The sequence below is a fragment of the Lepisosteus platostomus genome, chromosome 7 (genome assembly GCF_059453375.1).
Source record: "Lepisosteus platostomus isolate fLepPlt1 chromosome 7, fLepPlt1.hap1, whole genome shotgun sequence".
NCBI classification, from domain to species: Eukaryota; Metazoa; Chordata; class Actinopteri; order Semionotiformes; family Lepisosteidae; genus Lepisosteus; species Lepisosteus platostomus.
In genome coordinates, this window is record NC_142617.1 from 15,031,349 (window position 1) to 15,055,044 (window position 23,696).

General features: G+C 37.5%; 1 protein-coding gene across 18 annotated transcripts in view; it reads left to right on the forward strand.

The window, feature by feature from the left end:
• The window catches only part of nbeaa (neurobeachin a), a 361,778-nt gene that overhangs the window by 114,310 nt on the left and 223,772 nt on the right, over nt 1–23,696 (forward strand). For all 18 annotated transcript variants that reach the window (XM_088639451.1, XM_088639435.1, XM_088639437.1 and 15 more), the window contains exons 7-10: nt 1,911–2,030; nt 4,203–4,349; nt 20,818–21,015; nt 22,363–22,496. In XM_088639451.1, coding sequence (XP_088495577.1) covers nt 1,911–2,030; nt 4,203–4,349; nt 20,818–21,015; nt 22,363–22,496 — 599 coding nt within the window. The remainder of the gene's footprint in view (nt 1–1,910; nt 2,031–4,202; nt 4,350–20,817; nt 21,016–22,362; nt 22,497–23,696) is intronic.

Consider the following 23,696-nt stretch of genomic DNA (forward strand, 5'->3'; position numbering starts at 1 on the left):
TCCTAATATCCATTAAATATCCAGCCTTCCTTAAGCTGAAGCGGTTTCTTGATTCTACCTGTTTTGGCCCTGGCAGACGAGTTAAGAAGGTTTTGCCTATGAAGTGGATATTACGATTGCAGAAAGTAGATCACTGCACTGCGAATTTGCATGTCAGAAGAGGTCAGGTTCTTACATTGCTTTGATGCTCCCTGTGCGCTGTAGGGTTTGTCTGAATTACCTACATGAATTCCCTGAAGGTGAATTTATGATGTAGTTGTGCCTCCTAATTTAAATAGAAAAAGACTGTCAAAAGAAACTGAGCTTGTCAACGGTTTTTAGAACATTGTATTGATTTCAGTGAAAGCTTTTTGTGTTGTCTTAATCAAGACACTACAGATTTAATCCTACATAAATACTATTACATTACTTATCTGGAAAAAAAACGTTCTCCTTTCCAGCGTTTTTGTTTTATTTTTACAGTGTAAATGGCATGTCTCCTTTTGGACATGTTTATGAGCTGAGTTCTTAAGCCGTACCTTATAAGGTGTATTTATAAGGTAACCCGAGTTCTAAATATAATTAATGGCCCAGTGCAACCATTAGAATATTATGGTTAAGTCTTATTTTTCCATTTTAGTGATGTAACAGTAATATGATAACATTCATCTCTCCATGTTGAGTGCTTCATCAGTGATGTAACCTGGAGTCATTGGGTGTTTTAGGTTTTAAACATCAGATACCCTCGCCCAGGTAGCTGAGGCTGGCCAGAACTTGGCTTGGGTAAAGGGGGCACTGACGCGACACCCATGGAGACACTCAGGAGCCTCGGTGGTCTTACTGATGCTCTTCTCCTGACTCTGTGAAGCCCAACATACTTTAGGCTTTGTAGAGGGGTTTGCCCTTTGCACCTGGTCTTGCAGCCCTGCCTGCAACTATCACCGCCCAGCTGCTCAGCTTAGTCCTCTTCCTCTCATTCACCTCCTTCAAGCGAGGACTGTTAGCTATAGTACAGCATGACGAGTTGCTTCATTGTCTCCGAGGCAAATATAAAGTCTGGTTTCAGTGCAGCGTTACTGATGTGATGGAGGAACCTTAATGAGAAATCCAAGCCTACTGTCATCTGAATTTGCAAGATGTTGATGTTTGCTTTGGGTGTTGTCCAGCTTTAAAAAAGCAAGGGCTTGTGTGGCTTGATGCGGATGCTTGTGGTCACGGATCGCTTTGCAGATGGTGTCTGCAATGGTCTTAAGGACCTGGTCATGATGCCTGCAACATGACCTCTGCCATTGTTTTTGTACATTTTCCCGGGGGTATGCTCCAGTGTTCCGTTCCCTGGCCATACTGCACAAGCTGGTGACTCCATTTTAGCTCAACAAAACAGATTAGATGGGCTAGGCCAGACATTATAAACAGGTTGACTTTATTTGGTGAGGCTCTGAGCAGCTTCTAGCCTTATTCCAGTTGTTTTGCTCTCCCTCTTTCTATTTCTGCTGCTGCTCTCACTTCATCTTGGACCAGTTCGTACGTCTCTCCCCCTTGGGGACATACTGGATATAGTGTGGGGGTGAGACGTTTACAAGACCAGTCATTCCAAAGCTCTCTTTCTTCCCACCAATATGCTACAGCACAGCCTAGACTCAGACTGTTGTGCTGCTTCCACTTCCTTTTCTTACATAAAATACACATTTTTAAAACCACTCGTGAAACAAAAACTTGAATTTGAGTTCTGCGCTTGGATTGGTGGTGAAAATGTAGGCTAGAGTCATGGATATAAAGAAAATCCAAAGGGTGCACGGTGACGGCTAAACTAGATTGTTTTTGGAATGTTTACCACTGTCTCATGTCGACTTATTGGTGCTGTAACCTGTTCAATTAACAATGTTATTTTGAATTCTCTAGTGTTCATTTTTGCTCTCTCTCTTTTTCAGTGGTATATGATCAGTATCGTTCACATCTACAACCGCTGGAGGAACAGTGAGATTCGGTGTTATGTGAATGGCCAGCTCGTATCTTATGGTGACATGGCCTGGCATGTTAACACCAATGATGTAAGTGTCCCATTTCAGTGCAGGCTTTGTGGTGTTTCACTTTCTCTTCTGCTGGGTGCAGAAACATGTTTAAGTTTATAGATTTTTTTTTACTTTGGGCGTGACTTAATGCTTTGTTCAAATTATACATTGAAATTCTCATCAGCACCAGAAAATGGACACTGAGAAAAATGTTTTTTTTTTTTTAGCTTGTGATACCATTCATGGGATCTTTTGATCTAAAGGGTTTGTGTTTATTGGCTCACATTAATCTGTTTATCTAAAATGCTGGTTTACTTGGCAAATTAAAATGTCCATTGTTCTTTAAACTAATCACACACTCTAATACAGTACATTAAGCCTATAAAGTCACCCTTACCTCATTCCTCTTTTCTAATGATGTGTCTATGCCACTGGGACTAAATTATGGGATTCGAAGCAGGTTTCATTTTAGGATTATTGAAACAAAAATATACAAATTTATTGTCAGTCATTTTAAATGGAGAGTCTCTCTAGCATACAGTCAGACCAAGACAGCAATCAGCAGGTACCAGTATTAATTAACCTAAAGAAAAAGGAATGAGCTAATAAACTGAATAGAGACTTCAAAAAATTAAACGATAACGCAGCATTGATTTTCTGTTTACATTATTTTATTATTAACTCATTGATTTTTTTAACCTTTTTGGTTTATTAGTTCCAGAACATAACAGTGGCCACAGATTTTCACCACAGTGTCTGGTTTAGGTGTCATATAGCCAGATGTCCACTTAGTCTTATATAAGTTTATCTTCACAGTTTTCCAGACTTCAGTGGAAAGCACGAAAACATGTCACACTGTGAATCTCTGCGGGCTGAGTCCTTTGTGAACATTAACCTAACACACTTGCTGTACAAAGGAGGAATGTTTTTAAAGAACAAGTTCTTTATTTTAAAAGTAATATGACTAATCTTTAAATTGCACATAATGTAGGAGATGTTTTGTACATTTTAAAATATTAATCACAATTTGTCATTTTCAACTGAAAAAAGGGGGAAAAGCAGTCTTTGCTTACAAATTGTCAGATTTTCTGCTTAATAACTAATCTCACATGTATTGTAGAAATTTTCCATGTAAAATTAATGTGAGCTGAGATTGATGGTGCACTGCGCACTGAGTTTTAGTTGAGATTTTAAGAGGTGTTTAGTGCTTGTGGGAATTCACTCTATTCGTTCAGAAAACAAAACAAGCAAATCAATTACTTCTTTAAAAACAGTAAAAAGTGTTGGTTCTTGACAGTCTTCTTGCTCAGAGATACAGTATGATACTTCACTGTAGAAATAGACATGACAACAGTGTTAAGGTTTGGAATGACAGGAAAGAGGTTAGAGGACTAAAACATCCATATGAAGTCATGACATATGTAAGAATATTTGAAGGATCTGGAAAAGTGGAGGATCATGGAAGAATCAGAGTTAGAGACTTTCACTGAAATGACCGCTTGTTGTTCTCTTTAACATTCTTGACAGATTTTGATGTCATCTGTGTAATGTAAAATCTGATAGACTTAGAATTTCATTGTATCTATCCTACAGTACCATGGCATTGAAAACAAAGTCATCATGGTGTAATTAACAAAGAAGGGGCAGTATTAGATAAAAATTATGTTGTACAGATCTGAAAACCCCTGCCTAATACTGACCCCTACAGGCCCCAGTAGAAAACTGCCTTCAAACATCTTTACTTATGCAAGCTCAACCCCACTGATATAGTGAGAGTGCTTACTATTAACATTTGAGAAGAAAATACTCTAAACTCCCCCAAAATGGAAAAAAAATCTCTTTCCTAATCAACCTATATTACATTGCCCTTAAAAATGTCAGAATTAAAAGTCTAATTTTATAGCTGCATAAAATAAAGCTATTAATTAGAAACAATAATGACTGCATACATTTGCCAGTAAGCTTTATAGGTAAGATTTCATCTTTAGTGTCCCATTTATATTGTCGCGTTCCTTGGGAACTTTTCTTTTTTCATTTGGTGAGTATGAATTATAAGCCTTGTAATTATAAGCTTGCTTTATTGAGAAAGATTTCATAAGATTCTTTTTAATTGCATCCTCTAAGGTTTACTTTGAAGTCTGGGCTTTTTTCTGGGATTGTGTTATAAATACATGGCTTTTATTCTTTTTTTCTCGTCTATTCTTATTTCAGAGTTATGATAAATGCTTTCTGGGGTCTTCAGAGACAGCTGATGCTAACAGAGTGTTCTGCGGGCAGCTAGGAGCCATCTATGTGTTCAGTGAAGCGCTCAATCCAGCACAGATATTCGCAATACATCAGCTGGGACCTGGATATAAGGTAGGTACATGACTGCCTAAATCAAATTACATGTAAACCGTTTGCATTGCCTATCAATCTGTGAAATCAATGTTTCTGTACTGCCATTTTATATTTATGGGAGTTAGCATAGATAAACCTTGGCATAAATGATATATTCAATGTTCAATAAAAAAAAGTGTTCTGGTACATATTGTAAGTATGTCTTTTCTCAAGTGATGTCTAAGCTGTGATATGAGTAGCCAGGCTTTTCCAAGTTCTTGATTGCCAGCGATTTTGAAGGCTGTCAGAGAGGTATGACTCTGAAGTTATTCTTTTGTGCTGGGGTTGGTGGTAACCAGAACATGAGCATGTCTTTTAAAATGACATACGCTGGCCGGTTCGCTGGGACCTCAAGGCTGTAACTCATCTTGTCAATAACTTAAGTCCATGACTTTGAATAGATCACAGATCATGTCATTGGAGAAGCTCAAACACAAAAACTTCAGTTTATGAAGGATTTATATTAGCAAATGCAATAGAGTCCTTTGGATGAGAGGCAGAACAAAAATCTCATCTGTCCACTACTGGTCTGTCATTAGTCCAGTGTTCACTCATATGGAAGATGCACTGAATGGTGGAAAATGACATTGGATTTGAACTGTAAGATTAACTAAGCCTGTTGGTAAAGAACGTATTCACCATTGACAGCCATGTTCATGGTACATTTGTATTTTTTCATCTGTGTGAAGAGATTTCCTGCTTGAGGTTACATTACTATCCTGGGCTGCATTTCAGATCCTTTCAGCTTGTTGTACAATACGTTGATGTGAGGGAATGATAACCACAATTATTTCTCAAGAAAGTGAAATTACAGTACATTAGGGTTGCAAATCTTGCTGTTGTAGATCATGCTGCTGATTGAGATGAGATTGCAGTTGACCATTCAGGTTACATTTTAAAGATTAAATGAAAAGCTTAATACATTCCTCGAGAGAGAGAGAGGCTTTTATATCCCATTTGATGATGACAGTTGTTCACAACGTAAATTGGGTATAAATTTGTCAAAGTCCAAGCTGCTAATTAAACAGATATCGCTTGAACCTTCAATAAATGTCTGCAATAAGGAAAAAAGATCCCTAGGTTTGTATTGGTAGATATTTTACAAAAGATAGTAATTGTGCACCTTCAGTATGTACAAAAAGCTGTTTAAACCTGCTTTGTGCAAATATACCTCTTATTATTCCACATATTTGAGTTCTCTGTGAAAGCTCTCTGGCTTTAGTGTGAAACTCCTGCAGACTCCACTAGCTGTCTCCTAGGCAGCTGTCAGACGACAGAGAAGCTGTCTCAAAAGATCCTAATGACTCAGGTTGAGCCTACGGAACAGTGATAGAAATATCTGTGCTTGGCAGTGGAATTTAATCTGCTGATCGAAGGCCATGTACTGCTCTTCTTATGTTCGACACATTTAAGGCCTTTTAGTACAAGAACAAAGGGTTGTTTCAATCAGTACCTTCATTGTAAAGTCTCTGGGCATGGAGAATTTTGAACTGGTATGCCATGGCTTGAATGTGTTTTCCAGCTAGAAAAATCCCAAAAATGTTTTGTTGGATTTTCTGAAATGTAGATTTTTTTGTAAGGTTCTGTAATTTTGTCAAATTCTTGGAAAATAATGTATGAACTAGTTAACATTTCATACAATGCATGCATTCTTTTTGTTATATATTATTTACAGTATATACCTGCTCATAGTTTGTAATTGCCACCCCATGATCAAATTTTCTTAATATAAAATTAAATCTTTCTGCTTTGTCTGAATTATTTATTTATATGAACACATAGTACGTTCACTGAATGAATGTTGTACTTTTGTAAAACACATTTAACTTCTTTTTTTCTGCTGGGTGCCAGACATGAATTCATTACTTGTTTTCAGTAGACATACTGCTGTCACTGCTGTGTGTCACGCTCCATTCAATGTGGAGTTTTATTGTGACTGGTAACTAGTCTGACTTTCACAACCATTCAGTAACCCTTGCTATATTCTCTGCATGCTCACCCTTCAGAGCTCCTCTTTTAGAATTTATGGGACAAAGAAACAATTGAAAACAAAAACATTATGCAGAACAACTATAACTATTTCCTCTGCGCCCCCCACCCCAGGAGGTAACCCACTGAACACTCTGGCAGCATGTCAATAAAATATGCCCCTTGATTTATGCTGCCAGAGGACTGTTTTTAAAAATATTTAGTTTAACTACAGGACTGTCAGTTTGGAAAAATCTGCTTTGTTCTTCAATTTAATCATTGCTGCGTGGCAGGGGATATGGAGATATACAGGAGTTCTTGGACGTGTTGCTTCTGCAACAGTACCTAACACTCTGAAAAGCTAAATGTTCTGGTTATCTTGACAAGGTCATATTATATGCCTTCTTAAAACCTGAGTTGCTGAAACATGTTTGCATTATTCAGCATGTCTCTTCATTTAGTGCTACAGGTACTGACCTTATGTTGGTCATATTCTGTTAGTCAGGCTGTGTTAGTCAATGTTTTTGTCCACTAATTATCCCTCGTGGGGCTAAGCTGTCTCTAGTGATGGAAATATCATAAAGACTCTCAATATATCTTGTACTTTTTCCTCTCAGTTTATAGAAGTTCATGGCTGAATAATAAAAGCAGAACTGGATATCTAATTTATTATTCCTCTTAGATGCTGATTTCTTAAGGTATGATGTTTTTTCTGTTATGGCTTCTTTTATTTAGTGATATATCCCCAACAATATCCTTAAAATTAGTTGTTCTCATTCTGTGGTTCAATCTGTAGTATGGAACCACTGTACAAGGGGCTACTCTGTGGATACAATGTGTTTGTTGGGAATTGCAGGGTCAGAGATTGCTTCTTTTAGCTTGAGAAGACCAGTGCTTTTTTGCAAATGATTTAAATGTGTATTTGTGTCGATCTCACTATAATCAGAAGATTCTTGGTTGATGTTGGATCTAATCCTCAGACAGTAGTGATAATGTATGAATGTCTCGTTCTATCCTACTGATTGCTGAAGGTGTTGAGGTTTGTGTTTTGCAAAGAAAATTACCCCCTTTTGGATGAATCAAAGGGCATTTTGTTATTCTGTGTAGGTCTGCTGAATAAGTAGACCATGATAAGTAGCTCCTTCTGCTCCACCTGTATGTTTGGCTTAATAACCATCCTGTTTTAAAGCACAAGAAAATGGTCATTTGTTGCAGAAATAAACAACTCTCCTGGAAAGCAAGAAACAACCAAAATGTGACCCATCTAATGATATGACAAGAGCTTTAAATGACCCCACGCCACATTTTAAAATAAGCCCACAAGCAAGAAAGGAATGCAGTATACCTCATGCCCCATATTGTATAATTTTCAGGAAAAGCTTTTATCAAAACAAAGTATGAAGGAATAATTTATTAATTTAAATCATTAAATTAATTTTTTATAATTTGATAGTACCTTATTAGCATTTGTCTGAGTATACGTTTCTAACTTTATTCATTGATTTTATGAGCTGCTTCACCATAAATAGGGTTTGAATAAAATGAACAACTAAAATATGGTTTATTCTGTTTTTAGACGCAGTATGCTCTGTACAAAAATGTGATGATATGTGGTAGGCAAAGATATAAAATACGGAAAGGTTAATTGAACACTGAAGAATAGAATGGAGAACCACAAGAATTTGGCATGACCACAGCTCACACCTGAAGAACACTCAGCAGCTGTAGCCTTGTTTCTCCTTTCTATTTTGTAGCGAGGAATTAACTTTTTTTCTTTGCGGCTAACACATGGCGACGCAGCTCCCCACTCAAAGACTTTGGTTTGAGATTTTAGTCTGTGTCCTGGTGTATCTGGATTGTCTACCCCATGTTGGGCCTTTTATGAATAAATGTTGTTGGACCATCACTGAGCTCTAACTAAGGCTAAGCTCAGGGCTTTCAGCAGGTCACTGACGTCATATCATTACTTTATCAAATCTTATATCATTATGGTATTTCAGCAGCACGTTATACAGTATGACAAGATCAGTCCTGAATCTGTTATTTTTAAACTGTTGTTTCAGGAATTTTTGCACAGAAGTGATCTAAAACACAGAAGGCATTTTGTAAAAAGCATCCCTCTTTTGCTTTTATGGTGCATTGAAAGCTAAAAAAATAAATAAGGAGCCTTGTATATGATTTTTGAAATAATGTTGAAGCATGTTGTTTATCTGTTTTGACTGGTGGTTGTGTAAAGATCCATAGATCAGTACTATGTACCCATCAGTACTCTGAGTACATAGCACACGAGAGTCAAATTTTCATGACAATTCCTAAGAAATAGACTGCAAAATAGAAAGCCATTAGTAGCTTGTTGACTTAATGTACGGTAAATGAATAAAAAGAAATAAAAACTAATGCAGTATATAACTTTGAAATGTGGAGATGACATCTTTTAATCCCTATGCATATACTGTAGTACCAAATATCTTGAAATTCAAAACAGACCTGTCTCGCAAATGACATCAGATCAGCTTTCCCGAGCCAAGATGTGTAGTACAGTAGATCAGTTTCTACCAATCAGCTGACATTCTTTGCTGTAAATTATGCCTTATTATTTGCAAGAATTGATGCTTTCAAATTTTGAGAGCAACTGACATCACACTTAAGTTAGTAGATTGCACTTAAACTTGTTTTGAATCTTTATTTCATTGCAATCATGATTGGTTGCAAGAAAAAAGGTTTGGGTACTTTGAGTATTTGTTCTATTTATAAATATAAAATATTTATTCATCTGAATTGAAGAAGTGTTTTTTCTTATCTAGACTCAGCAGAGGGACTGTTCTGGATAGAGGTGTTGTTTTTGTTCTGATGGTTTTTGCTGTTACTTTAAATTAGATTATATCATTTTTGGCTTCACACTCAAAGTAAGCCCTCTTTATTAACCTGTATGCGTTTCCACAAATTTAGAGAGAATAATATAAGTTCAAGTTTATTTTTACATTAGGCATCTTGGTGTCTTGTGTTACTATGCTAAAATGGAATGTTTATTTAAAAGAAATTTTAAATACATTAATATTAATGTGCACTGTATGTTGTTCTCTTCATCTGTCACATGATGACCAGCATCTTGCTGCTGTGCCTTTTCAGCTTTTTACAACAGCTTTCACAATTCACAAGTATAGGCATTCTTTCCCGAAAGCCATTGCAGTTAATTATAAAAGGCTAAAAAATCTGTTAGTGTGATGAGAGAGATAGTTCAGTTGCCATTGCTCAATAAACATTTCTTTTAGGATTTTAGATAAACATATCTGGAACGTGGCAGACTGTCTTGGTGTTACCTTTGTACTTAGTAAAACTGTAGGGTTGTTCTAAATCCAGTTTTATTGTAACTGCGATACAGTATGTGTTTTTGACATTCAGTGGAGGGTTTTATTTTTGACAATACTTGTAGAGAGTTATTTTTTTCCCTCAATAATTGGGGTCACCTACAGGGAAGTGTTTGCTTTGAATACTTTTTAACTTTTCATTTTTTTAATAGCCTGTCATTTGAGCTTACTTGATTTAAAAAATTTGGTGAAATATTCTTAGCTTTTTCCTCTTCTAACCTGATACCTACTAAAGAGTCACCTTAAGCAAAGCTGTGACTGCAGTAATAGTCTGCCATTTTACCTCCATCTCTGTAGGGTTTGTTTACCTTTTTTCAACAAAACAGGTAAAATCAGACAAGTATTCTCTTTATTCTCTGACAAACATAGTGTTATTTTGGAGTAGTTCAGGTGGGTAGCTGTGTCAGCATGCGTAGTCTGCAAAGGAACAAGTAATAGGTTTATTCCATGCTGAAAAGAGGAGAAAGAAAACAGTGTTTCGGCTCTGGAGCCTTCTTCGGGTGTGAGAAAGACGGGGCAGATAGCAGAGTGTTATTTTAGTACATTTCTTTCCCTTTCTAAGTTACATGCTCCTACAGTATATTTTAATAAATATTAAAATACAGAATGTTTTCTGTGATTACCCAGTCTCAGTTGTGATCCAAGATGACAATCTGACCTCAGATGTATCCTCCTTTCTGTCTAAATGATGTATTTATGGTCATTTTCAGACCCAAGGGTTTCTGGTTAATGCTTATTTTTCATCTGAATTTTTTTTTTCTTGGTAAGATATTCCCAAATCTAATCCTGTTGTGCAAGGTGGGAGCTACTTCTGGACAAAACACCCAGCAAACACAGGGACCATTCTGAGACATTAATTAACTTGCAGTACATAAGCAATAACTCTGTGAAAGATGGTGCTGAAAATGGAGCATTTTGGAGACAAAATCTCATGCTCTCATGCAAACTCTAAATAAAATGTAGATTCCGGACACAGGAGCTGTGAGGCAGTAGTGTTAACTGTTATGCCAGTGTGCTGTGCCTGATGCAAAATTAAATTACGTTTTGGAAATTCTTCAATATGCTGTAAAAGTTTGAAGTCCAGTATACCTACTGTAAGTGCACTTTATAAGACATGTTATACAGTACTATACAGTAGGTAGTTCTTTTCCACAGTTTTGTATTTCTGAATATAACATTTTCAAGTCAGATTACTCTTAGTAGGCAATGCGTTTGAAACTCTGTACTGTACTATATGTTCAGAAGGCCAGCATTATGATTTCTGACTGTCATGGATGAAAATGAACAGCTTCATACTGTATGTGTTTTTGAAAGAGACAGTTTGAATTGTGGGATCTTTGCAGATCCTTCAACTCTGAAAAAATAATACTTTCCATATCTCATAAAAGTTTTATTATTGCACCAAACCTTATTACATAGTTGTGCTAAAGCATTGGATAAATCCATCTTAAGTGGTTGACCATGCCTTAAATTTCCAAGATAAATGAGTACGTATCACGAGCTACAAAAGTTATTAGCCAATAAAGTATCTGAATATTAGAATATTGAAATTGAAAGATTTATTTAATTAGACCTACTTAGCCACTGTTGAAGCACTATTAAAAATGCATGTGGTGCATTACAAATCATTCTGTCATTTCTCCCTGCAGTGACACAGACCTACGGTGTAGTAGCCTCTAGTGAACAGCAAAAAAAAAATTAAAAGTAAAGTTTTTTTTTCTATTTTGCACCTTGTCATTCTTATTGTCATTCAACCTACTCTATGAAAATTGCATGATTGACAAATAGTTTCAAAGCCTTGTGTGAATTCCGGGCTTTTTCTCTCTCTTTTGAAAGCTCTCCAGGTGCTAGAAAGAAGGCTTCTTAAGTCTTATTGCACTTCGTTCTGAATGGTATAGACTGTGGTTTCAGCCAAATCCGAAAATTAAAGACTTTTAACTCAATTTATTAACTTGGAAAATGGAATGATTTTGACACTGGATAGTTTTTTTAATCCTTTCATTCCTTATTGCTGTACAGATCTGAAAATATCTAGAGAAGTAGCCAAGAAAGCAACAATTTGTAGCATTTGTTGATACTGTATGTATAGTAGATGCCTTTTAAGTAAGTGTTATGAAAGCTTAAAGTCTCCCATATGCACAGGGAAATTAAAGGAGGCTTATGAAAGACAGGAGCAAATCAACCTGCCAAGACACAGCTGAGCTATAAAAGGGAGGAGAGGTTCCATTTCCCTGAGGTCAAACTGAGAGACTTGTTAAAACAATGACACACATAAGGTTAAGCTCTGCGGCCATATACAGTGCCTTGCGAAAGTATTCGGCCCCCTTGAACTTTTCAACCTTTTGCCACATTTCAGGCTTCAAACATCTTCTTCTTCTTCTTTTTCACAGCCTTAGTCCCAGACTGTCCTGGGGTCAGCTGCTTTGGTTGCTCTTCTCCATTTGTCTCTGTCGAGCACATCTTCCTCACTCACTTCACATACCTCCATATCTTTTCTCACACAATCTATCCATCTCTTTCTAGGCCTGCCTCTTCCTCTGTTACCTTCCACCTCAAATTCCATTACCCTCTTTGTTACTTCCTCAACGTCCCTCCTCATGATATGTCCATACCACCGTAACCTCGCTTCTCGCATCTTCTCAACCACATCCACCACCCTACATCGTCTACGGATTTCTTCATTTCTGATCTTATCCTTCATTGAAATCTGCAGAATCCATCTCAACATCCTCATTTCAGTTCTTCTCATCAAGTTCTCTTCCCTCTTTCCAACTGCCAAGCATTCAGCTCCATATAGTAATACAGGTCTAATCACAGTCTTGTACATTTTGCACTTTAACTTTCTGGGAATTTTCCTGTCACAGATTATTCCAGTTATTTCTCTCCACTTGTTCCATCCAGCTTTCACTCTTTGTTTTACTGCCTCCAGTGTTTCTCCTCCCTTTACCAGTTTTGATCCAAGGTATTTAAAGTCATCAACTTGTTTCAGTTTTCCTCCATTTGTCTCCTCAACATTGGTCATAGTATCTCCTCTTCTCTCCATTACCATTATTTCAGATTTTTCTGCATTCATTTTCAGTCCACCCTTTTCCAGACTCCTCTGCCATTTGAACACTTTCTCCTGTAGTTCTACTTCTGAGTCTGCCATCAGTGCCACATCATCAGCAAAGATGAGTTCCCAAGGCACTTCTGTTCTTACCTCCTCTGTCAGTGTGTCAATAATGTTTATGAAAAGGAAAGGACTTAGTGCTGATCCTTGGTGTACTCCAACTGTGATTTCAAACTCTTTTGTCTCTCCCTGTTGTGTTATCATCTTTGTAGTTGTATCTCTATAGGTTGCTTGAACTAACTTCACCATGCTTTCTGGTACTCCTTTCTTCCTCAAGCACCAATACACCACCTCTCTGGGCACACGGTCATATACCTTCTCCAAGTCCAGAAAGGCCACATACAGCTTTTTCCCTTTCTCTAGTGTCTTCTCCTGTAACTGTCTCATCACAAAAATGGCATCTGTTGTGCTTTTCCCCGCTGAGAATCCAAATTGTGAGTTGTGGATCCTGATTATCTTCCTGAGTCTCTTGTCCAGAATTTTTTCCAGGATTTTCAATCCATGTTCCAGAAGTTTTATTCCTCTATAGTTTTTACACTCCATTGGGTCTCCTTTCTCCTTGTAGATGGTAACCATACTGCTTTTTGTCCATTCTTCTGGAATTCTCTCTTCCTTTGCAATATTGTTTAGCAATCTCGTCAGCCACTGAATCCCCTCTTCATCGAGGTTCTTAAAGTGTTCTGCTGCTATTCCTGATGGTCCAGTTGCTTTGCCCACTTTCATCTCTTTGATAGCTTCTGTCACTTCCTTTACTGAAATTTCTTGGATTGGTCCAGGCTTCAAACATAAAGATATAAATTTTTTATTTTATGTGAAGAATCACCAACAAGTGGGACACAATTGTGAAGTGGAACGAAATCTATTGGATTTTTGAAACTTTTTTAACTAATAAAAAAAATGAAAAGTGGGGCGTGCAAAATTATTCGGCCCCCTTGCGTTAATACTTTGTAGAGCTAACCTTTTGCTGCGATTACAGCTGCAAGTCGCTTGGGGTATGTCTCTATCAGTTTTGCACATCGAGAGACTGAAATTCTTGCCCATTCTTCCTTGCAAAACAGCTCGAGCTCAGTGAGGTTGGATGGAGAGCGTTTGTGAACAGCAGTTTTCAGCTCTTTCCACAGATTCTCGATTGGATTCAGGTCTGGACTTTGACTTGGCCATTCAAACACCTGGATACGTTTATTTGTGAACCATTCCTTTGTAGATTTTGCTGTATGTTTGGGATCATTGTCTTGTTGGAAGATAAATCTCCGTCCCAGTTTCAGGTCTTTTGCAGACTCCAACAGGTTTTCATCCAGAATGGTCCTGTATTTGGCTGCATCCATCTTCCCCTCAATTTTAACCATCTTCCCTGTCCCTGCTGAAGAAAAGCAGGCCCAAACCATGATGCTGCCACCACCATGTTTGACAGTGGGGATGGTGTGTTGAGGGTGATGAGCTGTGTTGCTTTTACGCCAAACATATCGTTTTGCATTGTGGCCAAAAAGTTCGATTTTGGTTTCATCTGACCAGAGCACCTTCTTCCACATGTTTGGGGTGTCTCCCAGGTGGCTTGTGGCAAACTTTAGACGAGACTTTTTATGGATATCTTTGAGAAATGGCTTTCTTCTTGCCACTCTTCCATAAAGGCCAGATTTGTGCAGTGTAAGACTGATTGTTGTCCTATGGACAGACTCTCCCACCTCAGCTGTAGTTCTCTGCAGTTCATCCAGAGTGATCATGGGCCTCTTGGCTGCATCTCTGATCAGTCTTCTCCTTGTCTGAGCTGAAAGTTTAGAGGGACGGCCAGGTCTTGGTAGATTTGCAGTGGTCTGATACTCCTTCCATTTCAAGATGATCGCTTGCACAGTGCTCCTTGGGATGTTTGAAGCTTGGGAAATCTTTTTGTATCCAAATCCGGCTTTAAACTTCTCCACAACAGTATTACGGACCTGCCTGGTGTGTTCCTTGGTCTTCATGATGCTCTCTGCGCTTTCAACAGAACCTTGAGACTATCACAGAGCAGGTGCATTTATACAGAGACTTGATTACACACAGGTGGATTCTATTTATCACCATCAGTCATTTAGGACAACATTGGATCATTCAGAGATCCTCGCTGAACTTCTGGAGTGAGTTTGCTGCACTGAAAGTAAAGGGGCCGAATAATTTTGCACGCCCCACTTTTCATTTTTTTATTAGTTAAAAAAGTTTCAAAAATCCAATAGATTTCGTTCCACTTCACAATTGTGTCCCACTTGTTGGTGATTCTTCACATAAAATAAAAAATTTATATCTTTATGTTTGAAGCCTGAAATGTGGCAAAAGGTTGAAAAGTTCAAGGGGGCCGAATACTTTCGCAAGGCACTGTAACAGCTTCCTTGTTAAAGAAAGGAAAACAAAAAACGAAACTCCCCTCTGAAGGCCTGTCAGAAAGCATCTCTTAAGAGCAGAGCCTGCTTCTTTAATGTATTCAAATGGGTGGGAGTACTGTTGAAAAATACATTGGGATTAAAAACTCATGCAGATGAATGGGCAGTGGTAGACGTGAAACACTTGGGACTTCTCTGTGGATTGGAGTCGAAAACTATTAAAGTTTCAAGAGCTAAAGGTTCCTGGAATTCCAAACACACACATACAGTACTGTAGTCTTTCTTGGTCAGTTATGAGCAGCATTGAACTTACAGAGGTGGTGGGTCGTAATCCATTCTGGTCCGAGCAATGGTAATTGTATCTGAAAATGAAAATTATTTGCACCCTTTCTTTTTTCATCCACTGCTGGTCAATAAATAAGCAAATAGCTGAACCAAAAAACATCTAAGTATTGTACTCATCTGGAATTTATTTTTGGTTTAAAAATTATATCTGCGAATGTTTTTACTTTTTTGTTACATACTTTACCCACAACATGTGGAATCAGCAGTTGTTTTAAAGTTCAGCTGTCTTCTGCAGTACAGGAAATCCACGTGCGGAGCCCTTTGCCACACTGTGAGCTCCACCACACCTGACAGTAGAGCTAGCACTACTGTAACTGGAGGACCGACATGTCTCTTAGCGATGTCACAGCAAGTGCTGAGCACACTGCAGGAATTAGCATTTTTGGAAAAACAGAGATCATCCTCGCTGACTAGCCCTGCTCTGGGACTGCTCAGCTGTTTATCTGCTGCCACTTAGGGAATCACTTCATCATCGGATCAGTTTCGGTTACATCTTATCCAATTCAGGATTGCAGTGGCCAGGCAGCACTGGGCACTGGGATACATGCTGGATGGGATGCCAGACCATCTCAGGGCACACACCAACACACACACACTCACACCAGGGCCAGTTTACAGAAGCCAATTAACATACCAGCATGTCTTTGAACTGTGGAAGGAAACAAAACCCCTTGGAGGAAACACAGGGTGAACATATAATCTCTGTGCAGATAGCACCCCAGGAATTAAACCCAGGACCCCAGCAGTGGTTAGCATTGTTGTGAGGCAACAATGCTAACCACTGCACCACTGTGCCACCCACTCTTGGGAAACCTGACAGTTAACTAGTGAAGTGACCCAAATTTAAACTTCAATCTTTGGGTCATTGAGCACAACCTGCCTTGAGTTGGCATCCTTGCTAATTACAGTAGGTCACTCAGGAGCTTCCTACTATATTTATTTTAAACAGTACAAAAATGACCTAGAATACTAAAATAGTACTAGAATAGGGTGTGCTTGCGTTGGAAAGGGAACAGTCAAGAATATAATTGCTAAAAAGTGGACTTTCATTTCAAAGTGAAGGTAAACATGCATGTTTGTGTTTAAAGGAGAATATTGTTAGGGACTGAAGTACCAGCGTTAAAGAAGGAAAGTGTTACGGTATAGTTAAGAAAAAAAAATCCTTGGTAATTGGCCATTATTGTTGCTATTTGAGGATTAAATCTCCACTCTCAAAGAAAACACCTCAAAAAGAGTGTTGCAGTTTCTTCATGATTATTAAATCTTCAAAGACCTGCTGTCAGGTACAATTTCGCCAACCAAATCTTAGTGTCAGGGCTGGATGGTTGCTTTAACAGCTTGTTTCCTGCACATTCTGTTACTTTTTGTTAGACTTACTACTTGCTTCTTGTGGTGGTAGAAAGACTCGTGCCTTCCTTCTAATGTTTGTAATGCTGTTCAGTGTTCAGTTATGTTTTCTTAGAATTCCATGCCACAGTGAAATTACATCATGATGCTATAACACTTCATGCGGTGTAGCTAAAACAACACAATTAACGGTCCTTTCTTAGCATAGGGTCTGAGGTTGGGAGTTATAATAAAAGTTTCCATTCTTTATATGCAATGCTGTCATCATTTATCTTGACATATGGTACCATTTTCAAGATCATCTTTACTTTATATTATGCATGCACAAAGACCAGCTTTCATTAGGATTGCTATATTGATTTGTTTTACACTTGCCTACAGTAACGTTTCAATTTATTCTGTAGTTGTTAGGTCCATCAGGTTGCTTGTGTGTGTTGTGTGAGTATTATTTGCTGTGGTATAAAAACAGTTTCAAGATTCAGCATATATCATTTTCATTGTTACTGTAAGTGGAGATACTGGAGCATTGCCAAAGGAAATTGACATACATTTTAGAACAGTAGAACTAATTTGCCTTGTGCTTTTTGGGTTTGACCCAGTCAATACTTTATGAAAAATGAACCATGGTGTGACGTTTGTCTTCAGTTGTTCAACAGATAATGAGTTGTTATACCCTCTTCAGAAACAGGTACTATAGCACTTAAGTTGTCTGAAGGCATAGGGATAAACTGTGAATTCATCAGTTCTGAATGAAGAATAGTTTTGAATGGTTTATAGCTTTGTTTTGTGTACCCAACCTCTCATATTATACTGTAATGTTTTCTTTTAAAATCCCTTTATCAGAAATTTAAATGATTTATTGTAGCCCTTTGCCTCTATTGTGTCATAACACTGCTTTGCTTAAATATAGCAAATTCTATTGTGATACTGTGAGATTATTTGAGGTAACAGTGATTTCAACCATTTCATGAAAAATATCTTGTCCTTTCCACTCTCTTTGTATTATTCTCTAAAACCCATTCTCAAATGAAGCCGTTTAAGGGTGTTGTGGCACTGTAGGTGGGTTTCATAAAATGAGATAAACACTTGGACTGAGTTCCAGCTCTGCATGCCTTAATAGTCAACTGTTTCCATTGAGATGTGAGAAAAGTGGGTCTTGCTATTCTGTCTTCAGGTGGAGATCTGTAGACACTCTTCTCCATTAAGTCTCCCTTGCACATACTGTACCTGTACTTGTCAATTGATACGGTAACCAAGTTTCCAAATCTGGGCTTACAGATGTAGCAATTCCCGTACCGTAGGATATTACAGTATCTGCAGAATAACGCAGTACGCGATTGGCTGTGCACTCAACCAGATAACTGAAAATCTTTTAACACAGAACATCTTTATTTTGACTGTGACAATATTTTTCTTCAACAACATGTGGAGATTGTTTTTTTTGGCAACCCCAAATTTTATTTCGACATAAAAATGTTGTATAGTCACTGTACAGTATGCATTGTTTAAGTCTGAACTTCTCATGAAAAGCAGAACTGTCTAATTAGACGTGCAAGTCCACTTTGCTTACATTAGGTCAAATTAATCAGCAACAAATGTTTCACCTTTATTATGGTGGCATTGCTAACTTTAGTGAGAGATATGTAACAAGGGACATCTTTCAAGTATATTATGAGTTTGAAGGCAAAGCTTGAATCATGTGAATTGGCTGCTACTGTAACTTCTACTCCACCTACAGTATAACAGAATTAGAAGCCTGTTGAGATAGCTCATCTTTTCTGTCCTCTAACATAGAGAGATCTCATTAATATTTTTTCTTTTAATTAATGGCAGCTCCTTGTACTTAAAAGAAGTTAGCTGACCTTGCTTGGACATAGAAATTCTGATTGCAAGGGACACCAGGTGTTGTTCGCATTGCTGGCTTCTCCCAGATTTAATGTCTTTGACGTACTGAAGTATCTTCTGTTGAACATATCTGATGTGCCTGCATTCTGGCATGTAATCTTGTTGTTTGCCTTTTTGTGTTCCCCATAGCTTTATTGCCAAAGTTAATTGCCATTTTAATGTTATGGTTGTTTTGAACAGGCCAATTAAGTTTATTAAGCACCCTGTACTTACAGTATGTAAAACACTTTTTACAGGTACTTTAAAAAATGGTGTGTTTTTTGACCAATTTAGAGTACTGTAGCTTGTGTAGGCAGCACAGTGGGTTCATTTACTAAAGCAGAGAAAAGCGACACAAGGCAGGGTGTTGTAATTTAGCTGTTGATGTTGTCAGAATGTGCTTTAGCACTGCTAGGATAGCGTAAATTGTGTTTCAGATTAAACGAAAACTGAATTGAAGAATAATTAGCACCTACCTTAGGGTATACAAGCTTGCTTATTTGTTCACACACCACTGAACTTGAGTCAGACTTTTGGAAATTTCTAATAAAAAGGAAGTTCTGAGAGTTATGCCATGGAGACCTTGTGAAACAATAATTGCTTTTGTATTGCTGAGACAGGTTAATTTCCTTCTGTTCATGCTAATCATCATTCTCTGTGAGTCAGAGCAGAGGAAAGTGCTCCTCACATGAATTTTATATGCCTTACCTTTGACACTGGATGACTGATTTGCTTATTAACATTGCCTTAGACAAAATTGTATTTTTTGTCCCCTCAGGATCTGATTTTTAATAATTCAAATTATGATTAATACACTAGCACTAGATCTCTTAATTGTAGCATTCCTAAAATCATTTAAAAGGTTAACCCTTAGGCTTACCTACAGTAATATTAATTTATCACATGTAATCAACAGTTTGCGGCATTTGGGATCTGTGAAACTAGCTGTTAAATCCACGGTTGGTGTAAGTGTTATCATATGTAGCGCAATTAACGACAGTTGCTTTTTCAGCAGCTGGGCTGTCTGTCTGGGGGACTATCTTGAAAGCTGTCTGGCTTAAGATCTCAAATCTCTTATAACTGTATGATTTGCATGTATTGCCCCTGTTTTTGACATGAAGGGAGAGCTGTCCTTGTTAAAAAAAAACCAATTAAAAGACATGTCACTTGTCACTGTGACTGTTGCTTTTTTCTGTGAGTCTGTGTATTGCTTGTAATGAAGGAATGGCGATAGCTGCTTACAGTTTCTGCAGTGCCCACAGGATTGAGCTGTGTGATGCCTAGTGATAAATGCATTAATTTAAATGCAGTGAGAAATAGCAGGAAATCCCTAGGCAATAATGTAACTTTCAAAAGAATGGTTGCGAAGGTCATGACTACCTGCTTTCTTTCCCTCTTTCGCTAAGCTTTGATTCTAACAGCCAACTTATTTTTCGAGGAGGCTCGGAAATATCACTTCTTCTAAACGTATTCAGTAAAGCATATTTTGGATTTGAACTTCTAGTGTTTGAATTTTTGTACTATTCTGCCTTTTTTGTGCAAGCACAACAGCTTGCTGCTAATTTGTGATTAAATATGGAGACCAGATGACGCATTTGGGCCAGCTATTAAATGCCATTTTGACCTAAAGGTCAAGATGTTCTGGTAAAACCCAGGTACATTGATGTGCATAGACAGCTGGAGAAAAAATGCTCATGTCAGATAAAAAAAGAAGGTTACCATCAATTAAAAACTGTGTCTTGCACAGAGTTGTTTTGGAGTTAGAAATATCAAGAGCTAAAACCTCACTGTAAAAAAATAACAAAGCAGTAATGCTGTTCACCTGTGTAAACAGGGAGTTAGTTGGTGTATGTATACAGTGCTGGCTAGTTTGGAGATATGGTTATTGTATGAAAACCCCTTCAAATGAAGCTGCCAATCAGATGTCATGGTAGAGTGGATATGAGCCTACCTAACCCACCTCCCATAGGTGCTTGTTATTCCTTCTAAGTACCTTACTGCAAACACAGCGGAAGAATATGCTTTCAGCTTTTCACTAATTCTTTGTTTTCGGTCTTCTCCCCAATGTGTTTTAGAGTACGTTTAAATTCAAGTCAGAAAGTGACATTCACCTGGCGGAACACCACAAGCAGGTTCTTTATGATGGGAAGCTGGCCAGCAGTATTGCCTTCACCTACAACGCCAAGGCCACAGACGCACAGCTTTGCTTGGAGTCTTCCCCAAAGGAAAACTCCTCCATTTTTGTGCACTCTCCCCATGCTTTAATGCTGCAGGTTTGTGTTAGTTTCTTATTTCTGGAAGATAAATATGAATCTGTCTGTAACATTTGTTGAACTAGCTCGATTTGGAATAGCCAGTTCTGTGTTTTTTTTTACATCTTGGCTCACATCATTTTAACCCGTGGCCTCACACAGAGGATAATGAAGAAGTGTAGGAAGACTCTTTTGACTCTCTCACTTTGGAAGCTCTTGTATTGTAATGCATCGCAGGCACTGTAGGTCACAGGTACAGGAGGTTGCACGCCGATTGGAGGAGAGGCTTTTCATATGGGTTTCTCCCAATTGTGCGCAAAGACTTGTGGAATCCAGATGAAAATGTATCAGTGACATGGCCCGGGGTTGAACCTGTAATCATAGAGGTCAACCTGCACTCAGCCTCCTTGGAAACCCCCTTGTGATAGTTTCTTTTTCTTAGTAAAGGGCCCAGGTAACTGTGCAATTTTATTTGGACTATATTAACAATAATATTAATAATATTTTGTCTTTGCATAATGCTTCCTTTATTTTTATTTGCGAAAAATAAGGATGATTGTGGTGTAAGGCAATAAATGTTTAAACATTTTTTTGTTTCTGTAAGTAATACAAACATCTAATTCAGTTATTTTTTAAATTAATCTAAATATTCACACATGGAAACATGGCAGCACCAAGGATGGGAAAAAATAATTTAAAATTACAATTTCTTGGTTATTTTTTCTTCTTTTGGATGCTTCAAGTGGCTTGCAAACCTTGCTGTTAAGAACAGATGAATGGTGAAAGGTTGTTTTGAAGTCTGCAAAGCAAACTTGTGTAAAAATACATCACACAAGTGAAAGCAAGCTTGCTTGAGCTGACATCTGCCTGTGGCCTCAAGCCAGAGCCCTTCAGAACCTGTTAATTCAAATGTAGACATTGTTTTTTTCATTAGAGGGACAGATCGTATGATCTGAGCATTCTGATAAATTGTTGGATTTGTTATACTTGCTGTTTTTATTCTTTGTTGTTTCAAGAATAACCTATAATACAATTGTGTCGTCTGTTGTGCATGAATTTGGCTGTGCCCTAGTTATGACTCAAGAAGAAACAAGAATGTGACAAAATGAAACCAAAACAAATGGTTTGGGGAATAATGGAATCTTTTTTCTTTCAGTGCTTCAGACGAGGAAAATTGTGTTCATGTTTTAAAATGCTCTTTTATTCTCTATTATAATTTGGGATTTCACTTCTTATTTATTTTCTTTAAATCCAGATTTCTTTAAAATCTACGCTACCATGTTAATCTATGTTGTTACTAGCTGTCCACATGCAAACATTGTTTGCAGTTTATGATGTGTTTTACATACAGCTGCTTTCTGTTTCCAGGATGTGAAAGCTATAGTGACCCACTCAATCCACAGTGCAATCCATTCTATTGGTGGGATTCAGGTCCTCTTCCCGTTGTTTGCACAGCTGGACTATCGTCAGCAGAATGACAGTCAAGTAGAAACCACAGTATGGTGAGTGGACAATGATTATTGATGTGGGCAGAGGTTGACACAATTTCAGATTCCAAATTTAATTTAGTTTGCCAAATTCAATTTCTGACTCTATATTATTGTGAATATTATTATGAGAAAAACAACTCATCCAAAAGTCATTTTGTCGCATTAAAACTTGGATCTAAAATCTGATATCTAAATCTGTTAAGTGCCGAGACAATCTAAGCCAATTCTTGCTAGCTTTTAACTCAGTACAATTTGTAGCCAGTTCAATGAGGAAAATCGATGTGCTTTGTTTTCCTTTCCTCCGCTGGAAAAAGATTTTGTAGTTTTATCGTGCTTGAAATTGTTCTGTGATAAAAAATGTTCTGTTGTCACAGAAGAACAGTACGACTTTTTACATGCTTTCATTTCAGGTAGAAATAGAAAATAAAAGAAATTAAAGTGGATTTCAAAAGCTCAATTACTGTATGTGAAAAATATGTTAAAGCTGTCATGGCACCTGTGAGCATCATGCATATGCCCTCTATACCACTTTTTGCACACTACAAATCACACAAGACTAACAAATCTGTAATGATATTGAAAAACAAATATCCCGTACAATCTTTTGGATAGTAAAATTCTCTTCTAGATGATAAAAAGCAGTAATCAGTTTCTTGTATGAAGGGATGAAAGAAATCACACCTATTTTAGTCCATATACTGCAAATTTCTCTTTTTTAATCTGTATTTATGCATAATACTTGAAAGGATTCTGCAGAAGACTGATTGTTCTTGTGTAGCATGTCAGTGGTGAAATTTGGCCTATTTGATGTAGCTGTTGAAAGCTGATTAAGAAGCACAAGGGAAGAAGGTTATATTAATTTGGGGCCTTGCGATAATGTAGTTTTCTACCGTTACAAGTGTGAAACAAAAAGTGCTGACATAAAAGTAATATGTTCTGAAAATAGCGTTTGCTTGCTTTAAATGATTGGTTATAAAGAATTTAAAATGAAATGTGATAGAGATGAGGATATTTAGTCTTCTGTTTGCTCAGTGTACTGTCTAATAACACAGCTTAACCATTGTACCCATTTGTGAGTACTGCTTGTGTAAACAAATGGTTCCTTCTAGCTTCTCTGATTACTAAAAGAAGTAATTGCTTTTTTGCTTTCAGATACTTTTAAGATTCCTGTCTTCTCAGTGTATGTCAATGGTGTACTGCAATACTCGTATA